This window comes from Solanum lycopersicum, chromosome 3, assembly GCF_036512215.1.
Source record: "Solanum lycopersicum chromosome 3, SLM_r2.1".
NCBI lineage: Eukaryota > Viridiplantae > Streptophyta > Magnoliopsida > Solanales > Solanaceae > Solanum > Solanum lycopersicum.
This window is the reverse complement of record NC_090802.1, coordinates 49,371,827-49,391,491: the sequence shown is the minus strand read 5'-3', so window position 1 is coordinate 49,391,491 and position 19,665 is coordinate 49,371,827. Positions and strand designations below refer to the sequence as shown.

The 19,665-nt window shown below is 33.5% G+C and overlaps 4 protein-coding genes across 5 annotated transcripts; 2 read left to right on the top strand and 2 right to left on the bottom strand.

Moving 5' to 3' along the window:
• Window positions 1-189: 189 nt before the first annotated feature.
• Window positions 190-1,168, bottom strand: LOC101267209 (protein yippee-like At4g27740). The gene is made up of 2 exons (XM_004234947.5): window positions 865-1,168; window positions 190-596 (listed from the first exon to the last, which is right to left on the bottom strand). Exons 1-2 carry the CDS (start codon window positions 961-963, stop codon window positions 372-374), a joined length of 324 nt encoding a protein of 107 aa, XP_004234995.1. The 5' UTR covers window positions 964-1,168; the 3' UTR covers window positions 190-371.
• A 2,897-nt stretch (window positions 1,169-4,065) lies between these two features.
• LOC101267497 (RNA binding domain-containing protein) lies at window positions 4,066-7,609 on the top strand. Its single transcript, NM_001328221.1, has 7 exons — window positions 4,066-4,293; window positions 5,168-5,289; window positions 5,393-5,627; window positions 5,704-5,765; window positions 5,852-5,933; window positions 7,075-7,195; window positions 7,299-7,609. Exons 1-6 carry the CDS (start codon window positions 4,203-4,205, stop codon window positions 7,176-7,178), a joined length of 696 nt encoding a protein of 231 aa, NP_001315150.1. The 5' UTR covers window positions 4,066-4,202; the 3' UTR covers window positions 7,179-7,195; window positions 7,299-7,609.
• Window positions 7,610-8,778: 1,169 nt separating this feature from the next.
• On the top strand, window positions 8,779-12,769 carry LOC101255671 (oligopeptide transporter 6). Its single transcript, XM_004235066.5, has 6 exons — window positions 8,779-9,355; window positions 10,273-10,370; window positions 10,622-11,191; window positions 11,338-11,596; window positions 11,690-11,872; window positions 12,003-12,769. The coding sequence occupies exons 1-6, from the start codon at window positions 8,867-8,869 to the stop codon at window positions 12,618-12,620; spliced, it is 2,217 nt and encodes a 738-aa protein (XP_004235114.1). The 5' UTR covers window positions 8,779-8,866; the 3' UTR covers window positions 12,621-12,769.
• A 154-nt stretch (window positions 12,770-12,923) lies between these two features.
• Window positions 12,924-18,724, bottom strand: LOC100316887 (U-box domain-containing protein 43). Of its 2 annotated transcripts, none has more exons than XM_004235067.5 (5): window positions 18,419-18,724; window positions 16,416-17,915; window positions 15,871-16,174; window positions 14,642-15,129; window positions 12,924-14,116 (listed from the first exon to the last, which is right to left on the bottom strand). In XM_004235067.5, exons 2-5 carry the CDS (start codon window positions 17,646-17,648, stop codon window positions 13,118-13,120), a joined length of 3,024 nt encoding a protein of 1,007 aa, XP_004235115.1. In that variant the 5' UTR covers window positions 17,649-17,915; window positions 18,419-18,724; the 3' UTR covers window positions 12,924-13,117. The 2 variants fall into 2 exon arrangements, with proteins under 2 accessions (XP_004235115.1, XP_010318044.1); XM_010319742.4 differs by having other exon boundaries at window positions 16,416-17,819; window positions 18,419-18,674.
• Window positions 18,725-19,665: the final 941 nt, after the last annotated feature.

Here is a 19,665-nt window from a genome sequence, read left to right as displayed (position 1 = left end):
TTAGTTGACTCAAAACGAAAGACACCATCATTTTCAGCTAAATAAATTCAAAATTTTAGATATGAAAAAGTTAGAAATATTTTTAAAACACGGCGAATTGAGAACGATCGAAAATATAAAACATCGGGCAAAGATACTTGACTAGGCCACACATTGTATATATGCATTTCGATGACTATACCAGATCCATTAACAAGTGAAAATCATCATAATTGCCAAAGAAGCTTACCCTGTTTCTTGCACATCAACAGCATGATAGATAACAACATACAAAGGACTAAAAGTAGTGTTTTTGCATGACCAGAAATCTTATTAATTTACAGTCGATCAAGCATTAGTTGTTTACATAAATAAGTGTTGAAATCTTATTACTAATATTCTTTGAGAATTTTGGCAATCTCGATTATGAATCCGCCTTCTTTGTACTTCTGTGAGGGATCATAAGCTTTAACATACTTCCAACCCAATTCCTGCCCACACTTGCTGCAGAATATATCAGCAACACTGAAGGTACCTGTCATCAGTTTTCTATCTTCCTTTTTCCCCACCACCACATTCATAGCATGCCCAAAAAGATACGCTCTTCCTGATTTCGCCTAATCAATAATCAATTTAAGTTAAATACAATTTTACAAAGACGATTTGAACTTTTTTAAAAGAAAAAAGTAAATCGGAAACAGTCTATTTTTACAGATCAGTAAGATCTGATCCGATCTCACTTGTGAAATTGGACGGATATATGTTGTTGTTGTATGGATCAATTGAACTTAGATGCAATTTTTGAAAAATGATTTGATCTTTTTCTTTAATCGAAAACAATCTCTCCTTGAAATAAAAAAGTAGTGAAAAAATAAGAGTAATTACCAGAAAGCGTTTAGAGAGAAGATCATCTCGAAGAGCGATGGGATTCTGGCAAATTCTGCAGCTAAACAAAGGGTGATTATACGTAGCAGTTTCCGCCATTAATTAATTAATTGATAATAGTGTGTATATACAAAAACAAAGGAAAGAAAGAGAAGGGATTAAGTTGCAATAGTATTAGTATTACTAACTCTGCAAGGAAGATTGAATTTTCTTAGCAATTGCTATTTTGACAATGATGGAGGATAAAATAGGGGTGGAAAATAATATCTAGATAGAGACTCTTGTGTCTTATTGTGGACGAGGTAGACCCCAAGGGAGACTTTCGCTTATTGTTAAACTATTCTTTTCGTCTCTTTGTTTCAATTTATATGATATTTTTCATCTTCTGAAAATCAAATAGTTTAGATTTAATAAAATATATATACATATATTTATAAATTATATAAAAAATTAATAATTTAAAATATTTATAAAAAATAGACTAGCTTAATTCAAAATTTAAAAAATATCAAATAAAATTCAACGAAAAGGATATGAATTAAAAAAATTTAACTTATCCAATTAATATAATTTAATTTAAACGCTAAACAAGTTGATTAGAATAGCAAATGGGTGGGGTAGGATGGAGCGGATCGGATTGAACTTCACCTATGAAAATTTTAACCGCCTCACTCTGCTCCACGTGTTAACTTTTAAAAATTTTAACGTGCTCCACCCTACGAGTTGGGAAACTAAGTAATTCAAAACAAAAAAAAAAAGTCGTGTAAAAGTAATTAAACTAAGTTTAGTGAATTTCTTTTATTTTATTTAATATTTCAAACGTTTTTTATTAGTCTCATAACGTTAGTATTTTAACATATAATGAATTTTTTTATATTTTGTAAAATGAAACTTTTTCTTACACTTTATAAAGTGGAAGAAAAATTTACACTTTACAACAAGGAATATTTTGTTTTGCTCTCTTTATAAAAAATTTGTCGCATTTATCATACAATTAAGATATTTTCTCTATATATGAAAAAAAACAAATATTTATTACTTGCAATTAACTTACTTAAATAAGAAATCAAGTGTTGGACATACTGATAATTATTTGCATAAAAAATGGGCGAGACATGAAAATTTGAGAATGTCCCAATATTTTTCGTCATTTCAAACTATGATGACTGATCAAAATGATTATCTAGTCAATAACTTGGAGTAATATTCCTATCTTGTTAAATAAGCCGCTGCAAAATATATAATAATAATAATAATAAATCATATAATTAATAAATAATTGATAAAATGATCAAATAATAATCGAAATATAGTTATTGAGCATTACCAGTCACTTCCATTGATAGTTTCATTCAAATCAAAATCATATCGAACGGTAAGAATATTTCGTTAATGAGTCATGTTAGAAAAATCAATAGATTGAGTTATCAGGGATCCATCAACGCTATTATGATTTTCTAATTGGGGATGAACATCGACCAATAAAGGAGAACATTGTTGGCTAGTCTTAGGCTTCTTTCTAACATAGATTTCAAGTATTGTTAACTTGATTTGATCTATGTAATCATCTGAAATCCTTAGAAAGTCGGTCAACGATTCTTCATTATAGATAATTCACTCTCTAAAATTTACTTGTCTTTGTGATAAACATGAAGTAGGTATTTTCCTACTATAATCATAATAATACTATTTATACCCCATTCTTTTATAAATTGGTGAAAGAAATATATGATATCGGATATTAATTTTAAATATGTAGTATTGTGTTTGAGAGGTCGATTATAATAAACGGTATTTTCATCATGTATAATTTTTTCATCCCAATAAATTGAAACTCTAATTTTTGGTTAAGAAGACATTATTTTGTGATTGAAATGAAGAATAATAGAAGACTAAAGATGTTGAATGTGCTATATTTGAATGTCCTTATATAGAGCTTAGATGATATTTTTATGATATGTCAAATCAATATAATTGTATGACAAACATTACAAAAGCATCGTAAGGAGAGCAAACTTGAAAAATTTCCTCTTTGTAAAATGTAAATTTTTCTTCCAATTTATAAAGTGTAAGAAAAAGATCGACTTTATAAAGTGTAAAAAATAGTTTCATTATATATTAAAATATACTTGCTATGGATAAACTGGAAACGTTTGAAATATTGGATAAAGTAAAATTTTCTCTTTCACTAAGCCTATTTTAATTACTTTCTAAAATAGTAACTTACTTTGGTCACTTTTATTTTTTGTGGCTTATTTAGGTTCCCAAAACTCCCACCCTACCCACATATACCCGCCTCACATGAATCTGTCCAACATGAATTTTTAATTATTTCTCTTTTTAGTTAGGTTTGATAGTAAAAATAAATTAATATTAATTTAGTCAAATTTTTAAATTTTTGAAACCAAAAGAAAATAATAATTGTCTGTTTCGTTTAGTTTTCTAGTTTATTCGATTTAAAAATAATAATTTTTTTTGAGGAAATATGTATCTCGATAAACACAAGCACCTAGTATATGAATGATCCACATGAAAACAATTGTTGGTTTAATTAAGCAATACTAGAGTTATCATTACAAAAAAAATTAATTTAGTTAAGAGAAAAATGACTATTTTATGTGAAGTAACATAGCTAAAGATTAAAATGGATTTTGCTGAACTTAGGATTGTTATAGTTGGAGTAAAGTGTTGGGTTTGAGAAAATTGTAATACTAAAGATTTAAGTTAGTTAAAATTTAACAAAATATTTATATTTTATTTATGATTAATTTATAAATAATTATAAAATATATATATCTAATTTATAAGTTCGATTTAGTTATTATTTATGCTATCTTTTAGTAAAATTAAAATTAAATCAAATTATGTCAATTTAAAAAATTTAAAACCAAACTTAATCAAATCAAATTAAATATTAATTTTCTTAATCAGTTAAATTCGGATTATAATTCAATTTGATCTTTTAACTATAACCATGAACATTCGTATCCGCAACCCACCCCACACTGCATTAATTTTATAAAAAATTCATTTCAACACACATAATTTTAAAATCTGCCTGTCCCATATAGCCTAAAAACTGCCCCCTATCTTGCTGGTTCCATGACTTCCTAAAATTACTTTCAAAAATTACTACAAAAAAAATAATAATAAAAAAGATATGTTAAAAAGAGAAATGAACTTTTGTTTCCTCATAACTACATTAGAAGGGAAAAAAAAACAGAGATAAAGATCGCTGACGAATTTATAGCTACTGTATAATCGGGGTATAACTCCGATCTTAGAGCAGCAAATCGAGCTGTTTTGGGTCGTTAATTCCTTTTTTACTCTCCATCAAAATGGCAGATGCTTACTGGAGAGTCACCGACGGCCGGATACATCCCGTATCTCTTCCTCCGGTACCCTCAAAACGCCCGAGGACCGAAAATGGTACCTTTCATCTACTTCCCTTCGCTCTTTCAACTGATTAATTTTTGCTAATTTGGGTCACATCGTTGCTCTTTCCCTGAATTGGCAAAAGCTAGGGTTTTTTTTAAAATGGTTATGTTCATAAATTAATTTGGTGTTACAAAATTAAAGTAGTAGGTGATTAGTAAGATTAAAGTGAGTAGAAAAAAAGGGTTAATTGGTGTGATGATTTTATCCCAATGCTCAAGTTAAGTTTCCCTTTTCTTTTAGTCCAGTCGGAAAGAAAAGTATTTATTGTGCTAGCAATTGAAAAGAAATGTTTTTTTAAGGACTTCATTCATAGAAGTAAGATGAACAAGTTAAAGATGTGATTTTTTTGTATCGGTTGGCCTAAATTTGATGATCAACTGAAACTTTACCTTGGTTGCCGGGAATTTTTGTTTCCTCAGATAGAAATGGTTATCTATACGCAATGTGATTAATCTCAGCACTAAAAAAATGGGGGTTGGGGAAGGAGAAGGGGAAATGGGGAGGGGATTACATGGTGGGAAATCGAGCACTTACCAGGGGAATGGAAGTTAAGGTAGTCAATCAATTGAGCTACTAAGATCGTGTGATCTCAGCAGTTGATTAGGCCTTGGACATTTTTTTCTGAATTATTAAGAGGGAAGTGGACGAATCTCCTCCAAGTGGTTGTCTTGGTTTTCATTCTGTTCTCTCCTGTTGATTCTGGCAAATGTTTGAACATCATGTTGCCTAGTTTAGGTTACCTTTTTCTTGATTGTTTGTACATGTGTACCTATAAGCTTGTTTATCTATGAGTGTGCTTATTGGAGTATTGCTAATTCTTCTTTATTGTTAAGTAATACCATCATTTTATGTTGTCACCTCATAGATGTTCCAAGTGGTCCTGAGATGCTTGGCAGTCATAGCCACAATGATGTACAAGGAATGCATCATGCCATTAGAGAAACAGATCCTATTGAAACATCCTATGAACAATACTTACGAAGCGGGGTACTTAATCTTTGGTTCGTTTGTGCGTGGTTAATTTTCATGCCCTTTTATGCTCAGTTCCTTGATGATGTATTAGTCTAACATATTGTTTAAAATTTATCAGCAAACTTCATCGTATGCTGGTGGTGACTCTGCAAATTCCATGAGTAATGGAGTAGGCAGTCATTCTATTGACGGTCCACGTGTTATGGGTACTGTGGGATCAGAGCCGGTTGCTGCTAGAAGCAGGACCATTGGGTTTGGAGGTGTTAGACCAGAAGTTCCTCTTCCACCTGAGGCTAGCAGTACATTGTTTGTGGAGGGGTTGCCTGCTCATTGCACCCGAAGAGAGGTGTCACGTATCCTTCTATACTGCTTCTCCCATTTCACTATTTTAGTTACCATTCTAGTTCTTTCTTTGACTCTAGTTTGCAGATATATTTCGACCATTCGTAGGTTTCAAAGAAGTTAGACTGGTGATCAAAGAATCACGACATGTAAGAACACACCTGTAGATTTCTTTCTTGTCGTAGTTCTGTTATGATGTTTTCTCAGGAATTCTCTGTTCCATCAACTTGTGTAGCCAGGAGGGCATCCATTTGTTCTTTGCTTTGTTGATTTTATGAGTCCATCCCATGCAGCCACTGCTATGGATACTTTACAAGGTGAGATTTCCACACCCGGCTTCAGTAGAATTAATCTTGTGACTAATCTGTTTTTAAGCTTGTAGTATAGTCAGTCTTCTATCAGAGCTTACTTATAGATGAGATACAACCAAAGTTCGTAGTGATACACTTTTAAGAAGTTGAAAGACTGAGTTGAGTGGCTAGAGAGGGCAATTGGGAAGGAAGAGGTGTGGGAATCATGGACAGTTGTTCGGTTGTTAAGGCCTTGGGTAATGATGGGTAATGATGGCTATAAAATTAAGAACTACCTGGCATTTAAGTCAGTCTGTAAAGAAATGGAAGGTTAACATAGCTTCTAATTCAGGAAACTTAGCTTTCTCTAGCAAGTTTTCCTGTCGTGAGTGCAAGTGCAAATCATGACCATTATTTATCTTATGCAGTACCCTTTAATTAGTATCTGTGTAAGCTAGCTTAAATGCTGCTAGTACTTTTTCGATAATTTCGTGGTGTTTCCTCTCTTCTTTTCACTGGATGCATCTGATCTTAGACTCTTCTGTGATTGCACTCTTTATTTGGCTACGTGCATCTGACACTTATAGCTTCTATGTTTCTACTATGAAAGATTCTCCAGTTATTCCTGTGGAAAACAGAAGATTCCATAGACAAAAATGACTGTTTTTTATATGTAGCCCTAGACAACCAATTTAATAGATATTCTTCGTCTTATTTCTTCCCTTTCCGTTTGGTTAATGGGGAGCAAATCTGCAGTCCGATTGAAAGACACCCAAAAAAGTTATTATTTGCCAAAAGGAATTATGTTTCTCATCTTTCTCGACTCTAACAAGGAGGGAGTAGTCATTTTTTATTCACCTCTTCTGTAGTTTTTCATCTTGTTTCTTCGAGTGACTTTCAGGTTAAACTTTCTTTTCTACTAATTGAAAGGGAATTGGAGTTCCTTTTAAGGTAAAACAAAATTTGCTGGCCTGTAATAGCTTTCACATGCTTTTGACTTTGCATGGCCTGATTGAATTCCAGTGCAATTTTCATGGGTTGCTTTCGTGCATTAATTTTATAAACTGATCCTATGCCAGTTTTTGGACAACAATAAATTACATGTTTGCGCGTCTGTACCTAAATTGTCGATGTGTGCGGCTTGAGATACTATGTCTCGATCTTGCAGGTTATAAATTGGACGAGCATGACCGTGATTCACCCAACTTAAGGCTGCAATTTGCACGCCGTCCTGGTGCCAGGTCAGGTGGTGGGTATCGCGGAAAGCATTGAATTATGCATCTTTACAGGTGATATGCTAGACTATGTGCGCTTGACCTTTATTACTAACGATCAAAGGCTATGTTACCAATTCATCGATCTAGCTAAATTTTGGAACGACCCTCTATGTAGGACCAACTTGAATTCGGAGATTACATGTTTGCGGTTATGTGTTTGACATCTCTCTCTCTGAGTGGGTGGTTCATTAGGACCAGCGTTTTCTCCTTGCATGGGAAGAAATTGTAGTTTGTGTATTAGCATTTAACTTTCATTTCCGTGTCAATTCTGCGCCGTCCTTTGCAGAACATGGGTGTTGTTATATTTCATATCCTGATTGCTGAAAGATGATTTCAGTTTTATCTGGCGCGTAGGATGTTATTTATAAATTATAATACACCATTGTAACTTTAATGATAAGTGGTAAGTATTTTTTACTATTTTTAGAATTGCTTGTTTGATCATGTGGTAAAAATCTCAGACTTGTTTCCTATAGTTGATTTTGCTTCAAAACCTCGAGCGGACGTTGCAAAGGAAATATTTGTAGCAGGAATTTGCACTGTAATATGTTGGAAATAAAAGCAGAATGAGTTAAACAACATGCTTGTGTGCCTTCACTGATTCAGTCATTGGCTTAAATCAACAAGGTAATTTTAACAGTCTTAGAGAGAGTGGTGTGTATATGGTTTTACTCATGCTTATTAAGGTAATTTTAACCGAGTCTTGAGAGATTGGTGTGTATATGATTTTACTCATGCTTACTTTGTGAAGATAGAAAGATTTTTGATAAACCCTCGGATCTAATAAAGCATATCAAAAGAAAAAATAATAATGAAAAATTCATATAAAAAATAATAGTAAGAAGAAAAATAGCAAGTAAATATTATAAGATAACACTTATAATAATAAAATTGAAGAAGAAGATAGTAATGACTAATGACAGTGCATTAGCGATAAATCAGCAGAATTTGTTGAAAAAAACATAAAATGAAAGAAGAAGACCACACTATCCTGGATAACTTATCCAAACATCAAAATTTTATCTCAGAAATATTTATTCTTTATCTCTCGTACCAAACTATTCCTAAATGATAGGAGTAATTTAACTAAGTCACACTTTAAATATAAGTCATCTAATTATTTAAAAATAAATAATATTTACTTATAAGGGTAAAATGATTCAAGATAGTAAATTATTCATTAATTTTATAAATTGGATAAATATTGTTAAATATTTCAAAATAATATAATAGACAAGTAAAAATGGATGATAATACGTTCTATCACTCACCTTTTAGCATTCAAATATTTCATATTAATAAAAAAAATAATGGTTTGATAGTTATATATAGAAGATGAATCTCACAATTGATAACGTAATATTCATCATTTCAATTAATTAATTATTTACCTTAAATATCTCAAACAAATCCACACTTTAAATTACCAAAACAAATCTTCATATTCCTTTATATAGAAAATACTTAATAGTTACCTACCTTAACCCAAACACTACACCTTCCAAAGATAATGAATCGTCACTTTTTCCTCTAAAAGTCTTATTTATAGCCAATTTTTATTTAAGGCTAAGTACTTAGCCATATTTTTTTTACCAAATACGTATCATAATTAGGTACAAAAACTTTTAATCTTACCTTCATTCTATATAAACATTTTTCTTGTGTTTTTAGAACAAAGTTTCAATGACAGAAATACAAGTTGATGAAATGAATTTTTCGAAAGAAGAGACTAATAATGATGATGAAGAATGTCCAATTAAAGAAGTTGAAATGACAGTACCAAAAACTGATGATCCAACAATCCCTGTATTAACATTTAGAATGTGGTTACTTGGAATCACTTCTTGTATCTTGTTATCTTTCGTGAATCAGTTCTTTTGGTATCGTACTCAACCGCTGACGATTTCATCGACAGCGGTTCAGATCGCAGTGGTGCCCATTGGGCATCTAATGGCGAAAATTATAACAAAGAGAGTGTTTTTCGAGGGCACGAGTTGGGCGTTTACGCTCAATCCGGGCCGATTTAATATTAAAGAGCACGTGCTGATTACGATTTTCGCTAATGCGGGCGCTGGAACTGTTTACGCTACGCATATATTGAGTGCTGTTAAGCTTTATTATAAGAGACCACTTGATTTTTTTCCAGCGTTGCTTATTATGGTCACAACACAGGTAATTTTTTCTAGTTACTATTGTATTCTTTTTTTTTTATAAAAGGAAAAATATCTGTTTTTTTAATATGCTTTTTGTTATTTCATAGTATATTCAACTATTATATTTAAATTTTGTGTTAAATTTATTTCCATTGTTTTAATTTTGTTTGGTGCATTTGGAGTAAGATGTCAAAATCTCTAATATTATGAGGGATAAATAATATAGAATCTTCAATTTTTTTTGAAATAAAATCAATATCATTAAAAATTAAAGATTTTTTTTTTAGTATACAATTCAAAAAAATTATGATGAGATAAGATATACTTTGACCATTCCAAACAAACTGAAATAGAGTGGAGAGTACTAATTTTACTCATATTTACTCGAATAGATATATACATGTGAAAAGTTAACTTATTTAAATAAAACTATCAAATGTTGGTGTAAATTAATTTTCTATTTTTTTTAAATCACACTCGTGTATATATATTTAAAAGACACATGAAATGCACATTTGACTCTTCAAAGATTAACTTTATCGTAAAGTGAGACAAAAGCAATCAGAAAAATGTGAATTTCATGAGATATTTTAGGGATTAGTTTGAAAATCCGTTATAAATTTATTTTTCTATAAATTTTCATACTAATTCCAAAAAAATTCTCATCACATTTTTCTTATAGTTAATTAACAAATATAAAATTATGAATCCATAATCAAATAATGCAATATGATAGCTTAATGAGTTGTTCAATATTTGTAGTTATAAGCCTGTATGAAATATTTTATGAGTTGATATTTACTAGCTAAATTGACACAAGTCACTAAAGCTAACATTCTTTCATTCCCCACTTTATAGCAATACTCTCTTCGGACTCCACTTATATGAATACACTGAATATGTTTGTTATTTATGTATCTACAAACAAATGGACAGATGTTAGGTTTTGGTTGGGCGGGTATTTTCCGGAAGCTTCTTGTTGAACCAGCAGAAATGTGGTGGCCAGGCAGTTTGGTTCAGGTCTCCTTATTCAGGTATATATGCATTTGTTTATGTTACACCATGATAGTAGATTAGTTACTAGTTATATGAGATTGTCTATAGATTTGATTTTAAGTTTGACACGAACTATCAGATTGCCTAAAAGATAATTATAACCATCACTCGAAGTGGTACTAGTAACATGGAAAATGAAATAGACTACCTGTTACGAACATGTTAAAATACACTATTGTATGCAATTGTACAGAATGAGTTTTGTACTTAGTATTGTATAATTGTGCAGGGCTCTGCACGAAAAGGAGAATAGAGCAAAAGGCGGTACAACACGAATACAGTTCTTCCTCATAGCATTAGTTTTCAGCTTTGCATACTACGTTTTCCCTGGTTACCTTTTCCAGATGTTGACATCATTTTCATGGCTGTGTTGGTTTGCTCCCAAATCCATATTTGTTCAACAGTTGGGCTCGGGTATGCATGGACTTGGTATTGGTGCCATAGGATTCGATTGGACAACCATTTCATCGTACCTTGGAAGTCCTTTAGCTAGTCCATGGTTTGCCACTGCAAATATTGGAGTTGGTTTTGTACTTGTAATGTATTTCATGACTCCGCTCACTTATTGGTACAACGTTTACAACGCCAAGACTTTCCCAATATTCTCTTCTAACCTCTACACGCTAAATGGGACGAAATACAACACTGAGGGAGTCATTGATCCACACTTTCAGCTTGATTATGCTGCCTATAATCGATATGGTCAGTTGCATTTGAGTACCTTCTTTGCCATGACATATGGTCTTGGATTTGCTGCTCTTGGCGCTATATTTGTGCACATTTTTCTCTTCCATGGAAGGTATGCATCACCGGATAAATTGAATATGTAACTTTTACATTATAATCTCTGCATTAGCAGACCATAAACGGAAGATCCCTTGATAATGTTTTCTTTTGAATGCCGTTCTTTTTTAAGCTCTGATTGTGAGAATGTGTATTTTGCAGTGAAGTGTGGAATGGATTCAGAGAAGTATTTGACCAGCGAAAAAAATTAGATGTGCACACAAGGCTAATGAAAAACTACAAGCAGGTTCCAATGTGGTGGTTCACTATTGTTCTTGTTGTAAATATGGCATTGATCCTCTTCATTTGTCAGCATTATCTCGAAACACTCCAATTAACTTGGTGGGGTGTGTTGCTAGCTTTTGTTATAGCCTTTGGTTTCACTCTACCCATAGGAATAATCGTTGCTACTACGAACCAGGTATTTCAATCATCTGGAAACTGATATCTCTTTTATGTTTGAATTAGTATGTCATGTTCGTGTAGTTTTGACTTTGTTTCTGTTTTGAATCAGCAACCAGGTCTTAATATCATCACAGAGTATGTTTGGGGGTATATGTACCCTGGATTCCCTGTGGCTAACATGTTGTTCAAGGTGTATGGGTACATTAGCATGGCCCAAGCTCTTACTTTTGTCTATGATTTCAAGCTTGGTCACTACATGAAAATTCCTCCAAGGGCAATGTTTATGGCTCAGGTAATTAGGTTCTCTTGTACTCATGCTTGGTGTGGACAAGACTGGGAGCCTAAACGGGGATGGATCTGGCTTGGATACGAATGTAAGACTTTGACCTTACTCTAACATAGACTTCTATTTTTCTTTTCAGATGCTGGGAACATTCATATCAATAATCATATACACAATTACTGCATGGTGGCTCATGGGATCAGTGCCAAATCTCTGTGACATCTCCGTGCTACCAGCCAACAGCCCGTGGCAATGTCCACAGGACCGTGTTTTCTACGACGCCTCTGTTATCTGGGGGCTCATTGGTCCAAAAAGAATATTTGGATCACTTGGTGTTTACTCCAATGTCAATTGGTTCTTTCTGGGAGGAGCTATTTCCCCTATACTAGTTTGGTTGGCACAAAAGATTTTCCCTAAGCAGAAATGGATTTCCCTCATACACATGCCAGTACTACTGGGCTCAACAGCCATGATGCCTCCAGCAAGCTCGGTGAACTACACGAGTTGGCTGATTGTAGCATTCCTTTCTGGTTATGTTGTCTACAGACGTTGGCCACACTTGTGGGAACGCTACAACTATGTTTTATCTGGTGGTCTGGATGCTGGAACTGCTTTCATCGCGGTCTTGTTGTTCATTACCATACAATCGAAAGATATCAACATCGACTGGTGGGGAAATAATATAGATGGATGTCCGTTGGCTGCTTGTCCTACAGCTAAAGGGGTTCCAGCTAAAGGCTGTCCAGCCATTATGTAATCTTCTATTATAGCAGTATATCTTGAAGTCATTAGTTATTGTAATTTTCTATGAACTCGTCAGTCTTTTTCAACATCTTGTACAATCTCTCTGAACTTGCTCTTGTTAATTTAGGAGTTTATTAAGTTTTCCAAATATTTTTATGTTTATATTATCAGTGGTGGCTTTTTGTTGACACATCAAACTTTCTTGTTATTTCATCACATCAACCTATGACCATTTAATTTGAGGAACTGATCTCTTATGACCGGAAATGTGAGAGAGGAAAGTGAACTGAGTCAAAACTTGAAAGGACCAAATAAATTGGTATATTGAAACAGTACATGACAATTACTCATTGATCTTCAAATTTGTTTTTACACCACGAGGCAGTTTACATATGAAAGACTAAGATTCATAATTGACAGATCCCATTCAAAAAATGTGTGTATTAAACAGATCGAGATACTAAAAATCAACGGTATGAAATGTGCTATGCTTCAGTGTAGATGCGGCCGTTAGAAAAAGGAAGACTGTTCAGGAAGCACATTCAAGTGAGATAGAACTTTAGCAGCTAAAGATTTCAAGTCACTTCTTCCTTTCTGAGTGATTTCCACAAGTGGCATCTGGGCTGATGTCCCATACTTGAGCTTCAATTCTATCATTTGAAATAGCCTCTCCAAGGCCTTGAGAGCTTTTTCTTGTAAAATGATAGAGGATGAGCTCAACAATTTTATGATTGGAGCGATGGCGTTGGCTTCTGCAAGTACCTTAGAACCATTCTGCAGCTGCTCACCTTCAATTATTGTCAAGATTGCATCTATAGAAGCTTCAGCAGCTGCAGGATCTGGCTCATCTACCACCTCCGCGAGGGGTCTGAGAGCATTAGCCTCTAAAAGGCAGAATGAGGATTCCACACTGCAAAATCCTAGGTGCACGGGACAGTTTTGTGTCGGTGAGGCGATACAGCAACTAAACATCCAAATTTTACTAGCTGGCTGCTTGCTCAGCTTTTGTGAGCTTTCTGAAAACTGCTTTAAAGAAGTAGCTGCATTTTTTTTGGTTAAACAACTGCCTGATGCTAGAAGGGATACTAGAAGAGGAATAATACCGGCTTCAGCAACTTGTGTTTGTGTTTCTGGATTTGTTGGAACAGTAAAACGGCAAAGGGCTCCAGCAGCATTCTCTACAATTTCATTTCTTAGTGAAGAATGGGCATTTCTACCATGCAGACAGTCTAAGATGACATCAAGTGCCCCAGCATCAAGAAGGTGCTGGGACATTGAAAAATCTTGAGGAAGATGAGAGATTATTCCCAATGCAGCAGCAATCTCTTCTTCATTATCTGAAGTTCTGATGATCCCTACCAAGTTCCCAATGCATGTATTGTTTACATGCTCTAAGAGAATATCATCATTACCGTCTTTTGCCAATAAATAGAAGAGTTTCACCGCATCAGCCCGTACCTCATGGTCATCAACCTCACACAGGTAGACTAGGACCTTAATTGCAGAAATCTGACAATAAAACAATTAGTGAAATAACAGTTGAAGTCTGAAGTCAAATTATGTTTATCTACTTGCACTTCAAGACCTGACAATAGTGTGAAATCTAGTTCATTGATTGTAAAGGAGGAACACTTGTTCAAGGACTGCCGAGCACTCTCCAGGTTATTAATGAAATCATTTCAGGTTATTAATATAAAAAACGAGACCTCCTATACCTACTAGCAAGTCAGTTAACAAAATCTTAGAAAAACTGAAGCATCAGAGCCAAAATGCTTCCAACAGCTTGATAATGTTTAAGCTTTTGGTAGTCCCTTAATTCAGAACTTCCTTCCCTTGTTAAACAACCCAAAGCTTCAATGTCTCTTTCCTAAAGAGGATCATCAGTTTACAGTTTAAGTAGCTACCTTTAGAGGGAATTGTGTTCTTCTAAAAGTTTATGTCGTGGGGGATGGACTAGCTATCGTGTGCCAGGTTATATTCAATTCCATTAGTTTATGCAAACATATAAAAAATACTTTTATCAGATCTGCACACCTGTCTCAGTTTGGTCCGGATATCAGAACCAGCAGGAGATTGGCACATTGCTTGAAAGATACGAAGAATGCTTTGTTGCACATTAGATCCAGTCAACGATATAAGAGAAAAGAGTTTAAAGATGTCATCATGAGACTCCAACAATGAAACCTGCACATCCTCTGATCCTTGAGAATTTTTTGATATGGCAAGTTGCATAATTGTTGCTGCTACATTTTCCCGTATTTCTGTTGACAAGGTGTGACAAAATAGTAGTTCAAACAGCTGGTCACTGACACCTGCCTTTATCATCAATTGACCATTTCTTGGGACAGTTGAAAGGCTTTGGAGTGCTTTGACAGCAATGATTTTCATCTCTGTATTGCTATGCGATAGCAGTTCAAGAAGTGGCTTCAGTGCCCCTTTTTCTGTGATGTGCAGCTTAATCTGGTCGCTCAACTGGATGTGTGACAAGGTTTTGGCCATGAGAATACGCTTACTTTCAGTTCCTGCACCAATGAGATAGACCTTTAGAAATTGTGTTTACAGCTTATGAAAGTAGTTCCGAATTCAAACAACCAATGATCATCAACATAAAATCTGCCTTCAAAATTTACCAACCATAAGTCATCTATCACTATGTGTAGACACCTGAAATCAGGATTTCATTCTTGAATTGTATGTCATGCTGCCCACATAAATCTTATTGGTCCATACCCTTTTTGATGATTTAACTTTATAAAAGATATCAGAGTGCTAATGTTCTTTCATTAATTCTTTATGATGGCTTAATTTTCTATGGATAAGCTTTCTCATCCAGTCAAACAGTTAGGTACCTTGTGATTTCCATGAATTGCGGACACCTTAAGGTCTCCGGTAAAGTTCAGGAATGCATAAACCATGTTTATAACATAGTTTATTCTTTATATGTGAATTTCTAGCTAAAATAGTGCATAAATGCTCTAGTAGTGTTTAGGGTTTGCTGGATTGATTTTAAAACATTTAAGTGGATCAAATACAAGACTAGATATATCATCTAAATTGATAATGTGTTCCATTTGCCACAAATAAGATATGCTTGTCCGTCATGATGAAATTGATAAAGCTCCTGCTTAACCTTGCACCACATCCAAGAATACATCCAAAAGCAAACAAAAGAAAATGACCATAGCCTAAGTTATGCAGTAACCTTCGATCTAAAAATATCATTCTTTTCAGCTGTAAAATTTGATAGTTTGTAAAGAAAATACCTGAACATAGATGTTGTAGTAAGGGTGCACCATAATTTAATCTTGCCATCTCAATAACATTCTGATCAAGGAACGAGAGATTGTCCAAAATTTCACTAGCATACTTTGCTGCTACAGAGTCCTCACTATTCATGAAAGTAACAAGTAGAAGGATGCAACCCTGGACATTGCCAATCAAGTTCTGAACTACACTACTTCTGGATAGCTCCAAAAGCAGATGCAAAGCCAATATGCTTTCTTCAGGTTTGCGTGCAAGAGATCGCACCACCAAACCAATAGCATTATCTACTGTACCTATTCTTTCCTGCCAGGTTGACAAGATAAAATAGACATAATCATTTGGAATAGGCCCAATAATTTTTTATCTTATTGAAGTCTTAACACTTAGTATAACATGTATCCATTTGATAACAATATTTATCTGTGGAAATTGTGTGAGATATAAGTGAAATTTGAACAAACGCCATAGTACTACTGATGTATATGCATTATTAGATGGAGAAATAATTGTAAAAGAGAATTGTGAAATGTACACTAAACAGTACCTTGCCTTCTTCACTATCCTTTGCGAGAGCGTAAAGTATCAATAAAGCATACTTTCTTATCTCAGTATTATTTGCACGTAGAAGATCTATGGTAACTGGTACGTAATTTTCCATCACGATCCATTCTCTCTGCAACTCACTCCTTACACAAAACTCCGACAACTTCTGTAAAGATTGAAGCACTTCTTCCTCTTTGTCTGTTTGAATTTTCAGTTTTAGAGACGCAATGGTGATCATGATGTTTCTGTTTTTCCATTCTTCAATTGACTGACGCAGGGTTTTATTGGACCGAAGATCTGACTTTTTCAAGTGTTTTTTGGTCAAGGGACACAGCTTATTGCCGTCTGCTAACCACTTCTCGATAGCTGTCCTTTCAAATATCTGCCCAGAAGAAGTCTCCACCGGATCTTCCATGACATCTCCAGTAATTGGGCAGTAAAATGACTGCAAAGGTTCTAATGGTTGCCTACCCAAAGAGTTTCTTTTAGTCAAATAATTTGTTTGTTTTTCTTCTGCAGTTGTAAGCAAGTCAGCCTTGCCAAGCAATAGAATAATCTCTTCCATCCGTAATTTCTCCGTCAGGTTCTTCCCTTGTTCACTACTAGCAATTTCTGCCTTGAAATTTCCAAATTCTCTCTTCAGTACTGATTGCTCATTTGCTATTCCAACAGCTCTAGCAATACAAATGAGCAAATCATTTGCATAGGATCTATCAATATTCCTCTCTTGTATCCCTAATTCAATTTTCTCCGAAACTTCTTCCTCCTCTATAGAGACTTTATACTCAGTATCCAGCATGTTCTTGCATAGATCTTTAAGCTGGTCAGTGATTTCAGGTAAAACATTCAGATATTCCGAAGTTATTAGCAACAAAGTCCGACTAATATCCCTCGTACTACACTCAAAATACTTGAGGGTTCTCCTACAATTTAGTAAGAGATAGATTTTGTTCCTATTTCTGCAGTCCAAAGCTAGTTGTTTGATCACTTCTATCTCCAACTTGAGAACCTCTAAAGCTGGACTTAAGTTATTAATTTCACTAGTTTCAGAATTAGATAACTCTTTCAGGACCAAAGCAATCTTCTCCAAGAATTTTGAAAATTTATTGAAGTTCTCCTTCTGCACAACAGCAGAATTTGCAGCCTCTATTGTTTCAAATACAAGTCGAGTTATGCCAGTGACAACTTCTGAAGCTGGGACAAGAGAAACATCGGTAGATGGATCCTCTGGCATGATATCACTCTAAGGAAGGCAAAAGAAAAAGCCAAATCCCTTGATCCTCCTTTATGCTAGCTCATTAGGTAGCCAAACTTTAGCCCTTCCGCCAAACTATGTTGCTCGGATTCTTATAAACATCAGCAGGTGCGTGTTGGATTCTCCAAAAGTAACGTATTTTGAGAGAATCTGACAAGTATACGACATCAAAAGTGAAGATTCAGCACAACTTAGCCGGGGAACATGTAAAGATAGAATATCCGTGTTAAGGTCCCACAGGAGTACCTGCATCAATTTCCATCAATGCAAATTTTCAAGTTTGTCTCACACAGTACTCAAATTTTTATTCTAATTCAGGCAAAGAAATTTTTTAAATTTGTTTTTACTTATCAGTTTTATGAGATTAACTGTCAAAAGCACACTCAAACTACACATTTTTTTTTGAGTTTCATAACTAAATTATTGAGATTGTGAGTTTCGTATCTAAAGTATCCCTGAAAACTTCCTAAAATCATTTAACCACCCTACTAAAGATAATTCAAAATTTCTTTGGTTTTCATCATAATCGGGCAACCTGGAGCACAAAGCATTCAGCTGGGCAAATTTCATTTTTGTTCCAATTGAACACTTTAAACAAATAATAAATGTTCCTACTAGACATTTTTAGTTCAAATATTGTTTTGCATGTATTCTCAAGTGCGTATTACATAGAGCCCAATCAATATGAGTACATAAAAGCAATGAAATTGAAGTTGCAAAAGAAGCCATGATTAAGAACCGTAAGTTACCTCTTAAAAGAGTCAATATATTTTATGTGCAGTTGATCCAGCAGAGTCACACCCCAGACATTATTAATTTTCCAGTTGTTTCCCCTGAATTTTGATTCTGATTTTGCCAGAAATCACAACTGTGAGATAGAATTAACAAGAGGAATTTTCTCTTAATTTGTCACTATGCAAAGTCAAGTAAACGTCTATGGTAGAATAAGCACGGCAATGACCCATGATGTGAAAGTTTAAAATTTAATTTTAATGGAATATGGACCAAATATGTCTTTACGGAGACATGTCCTATTTATTTTACATTTCTTTGTCATTTCATTTTAACCTTACCACATGACATTTATATGATAATGAAAAACAATTCAGACCCATAACACCTAATCCGATTCATAAATCAACCTCTTTTAAATAAACTATCCAATCTGTTTTTAACAATTTTGTTTAATTTTTATTTTTTTCGATAATCTCAACAACGAGTAATTGATTAATAAAAAATAGGAAAAAAACTATAAAATTAACGCCAAAAAATCACAAATAAATATGGTAACCTTATATTCAACAGTTTCAACAATTTTTATTATTTTTTTATTTTTTCATATTTTCCTATTTTTATTAATCGACTACTCATTTTTGGAAATTACAAAAAAAATAAAAAATAAACAAATTTGTTAAAATTATTGAATTTAAGGTTACTATATTTATTTGTGATTTTTTGGCATAAATTTTATTTTTTTCATATTTTTTTTTGTTTTTTATTAATAAATTACTTATTTTCGAAATTTGTCAAAAAAAATATGAAATTATTTATTTAAGGTTATTATATTTATTTTTGGATTTTTGGTGTTATCTTATTTTTTTATATATATTTTTTATTAATCAATTATTCATTTTCGAAATTTATCGAAAAAAATAAAAATTTAGAAAAAGAGTTAAAATTGTTGAATTTAAGGTTATTATATTTATTTGTGAATTTTTTGTGTTAATTTTTTTTATATTGTCACGACCGGAATCTAGACGCCAGACGAGACCGGCGTCGTTGACCTCTCAGAGGTCGCAAACAAGCCTACTTACGTCATTCTTACTTTACATAGATTAATTTCAGCGGAAAATTTGAAATATTTTTTTTTATCATACTTGCTGAACATTCTTAACATTTCGTAATCGTTCATCATCAACCATCTAACATTTAAGAGAGAAGCAACTGAAAGAAATAATTCATTAAGTATTAATTGTATATCGGCCACAATAGCACC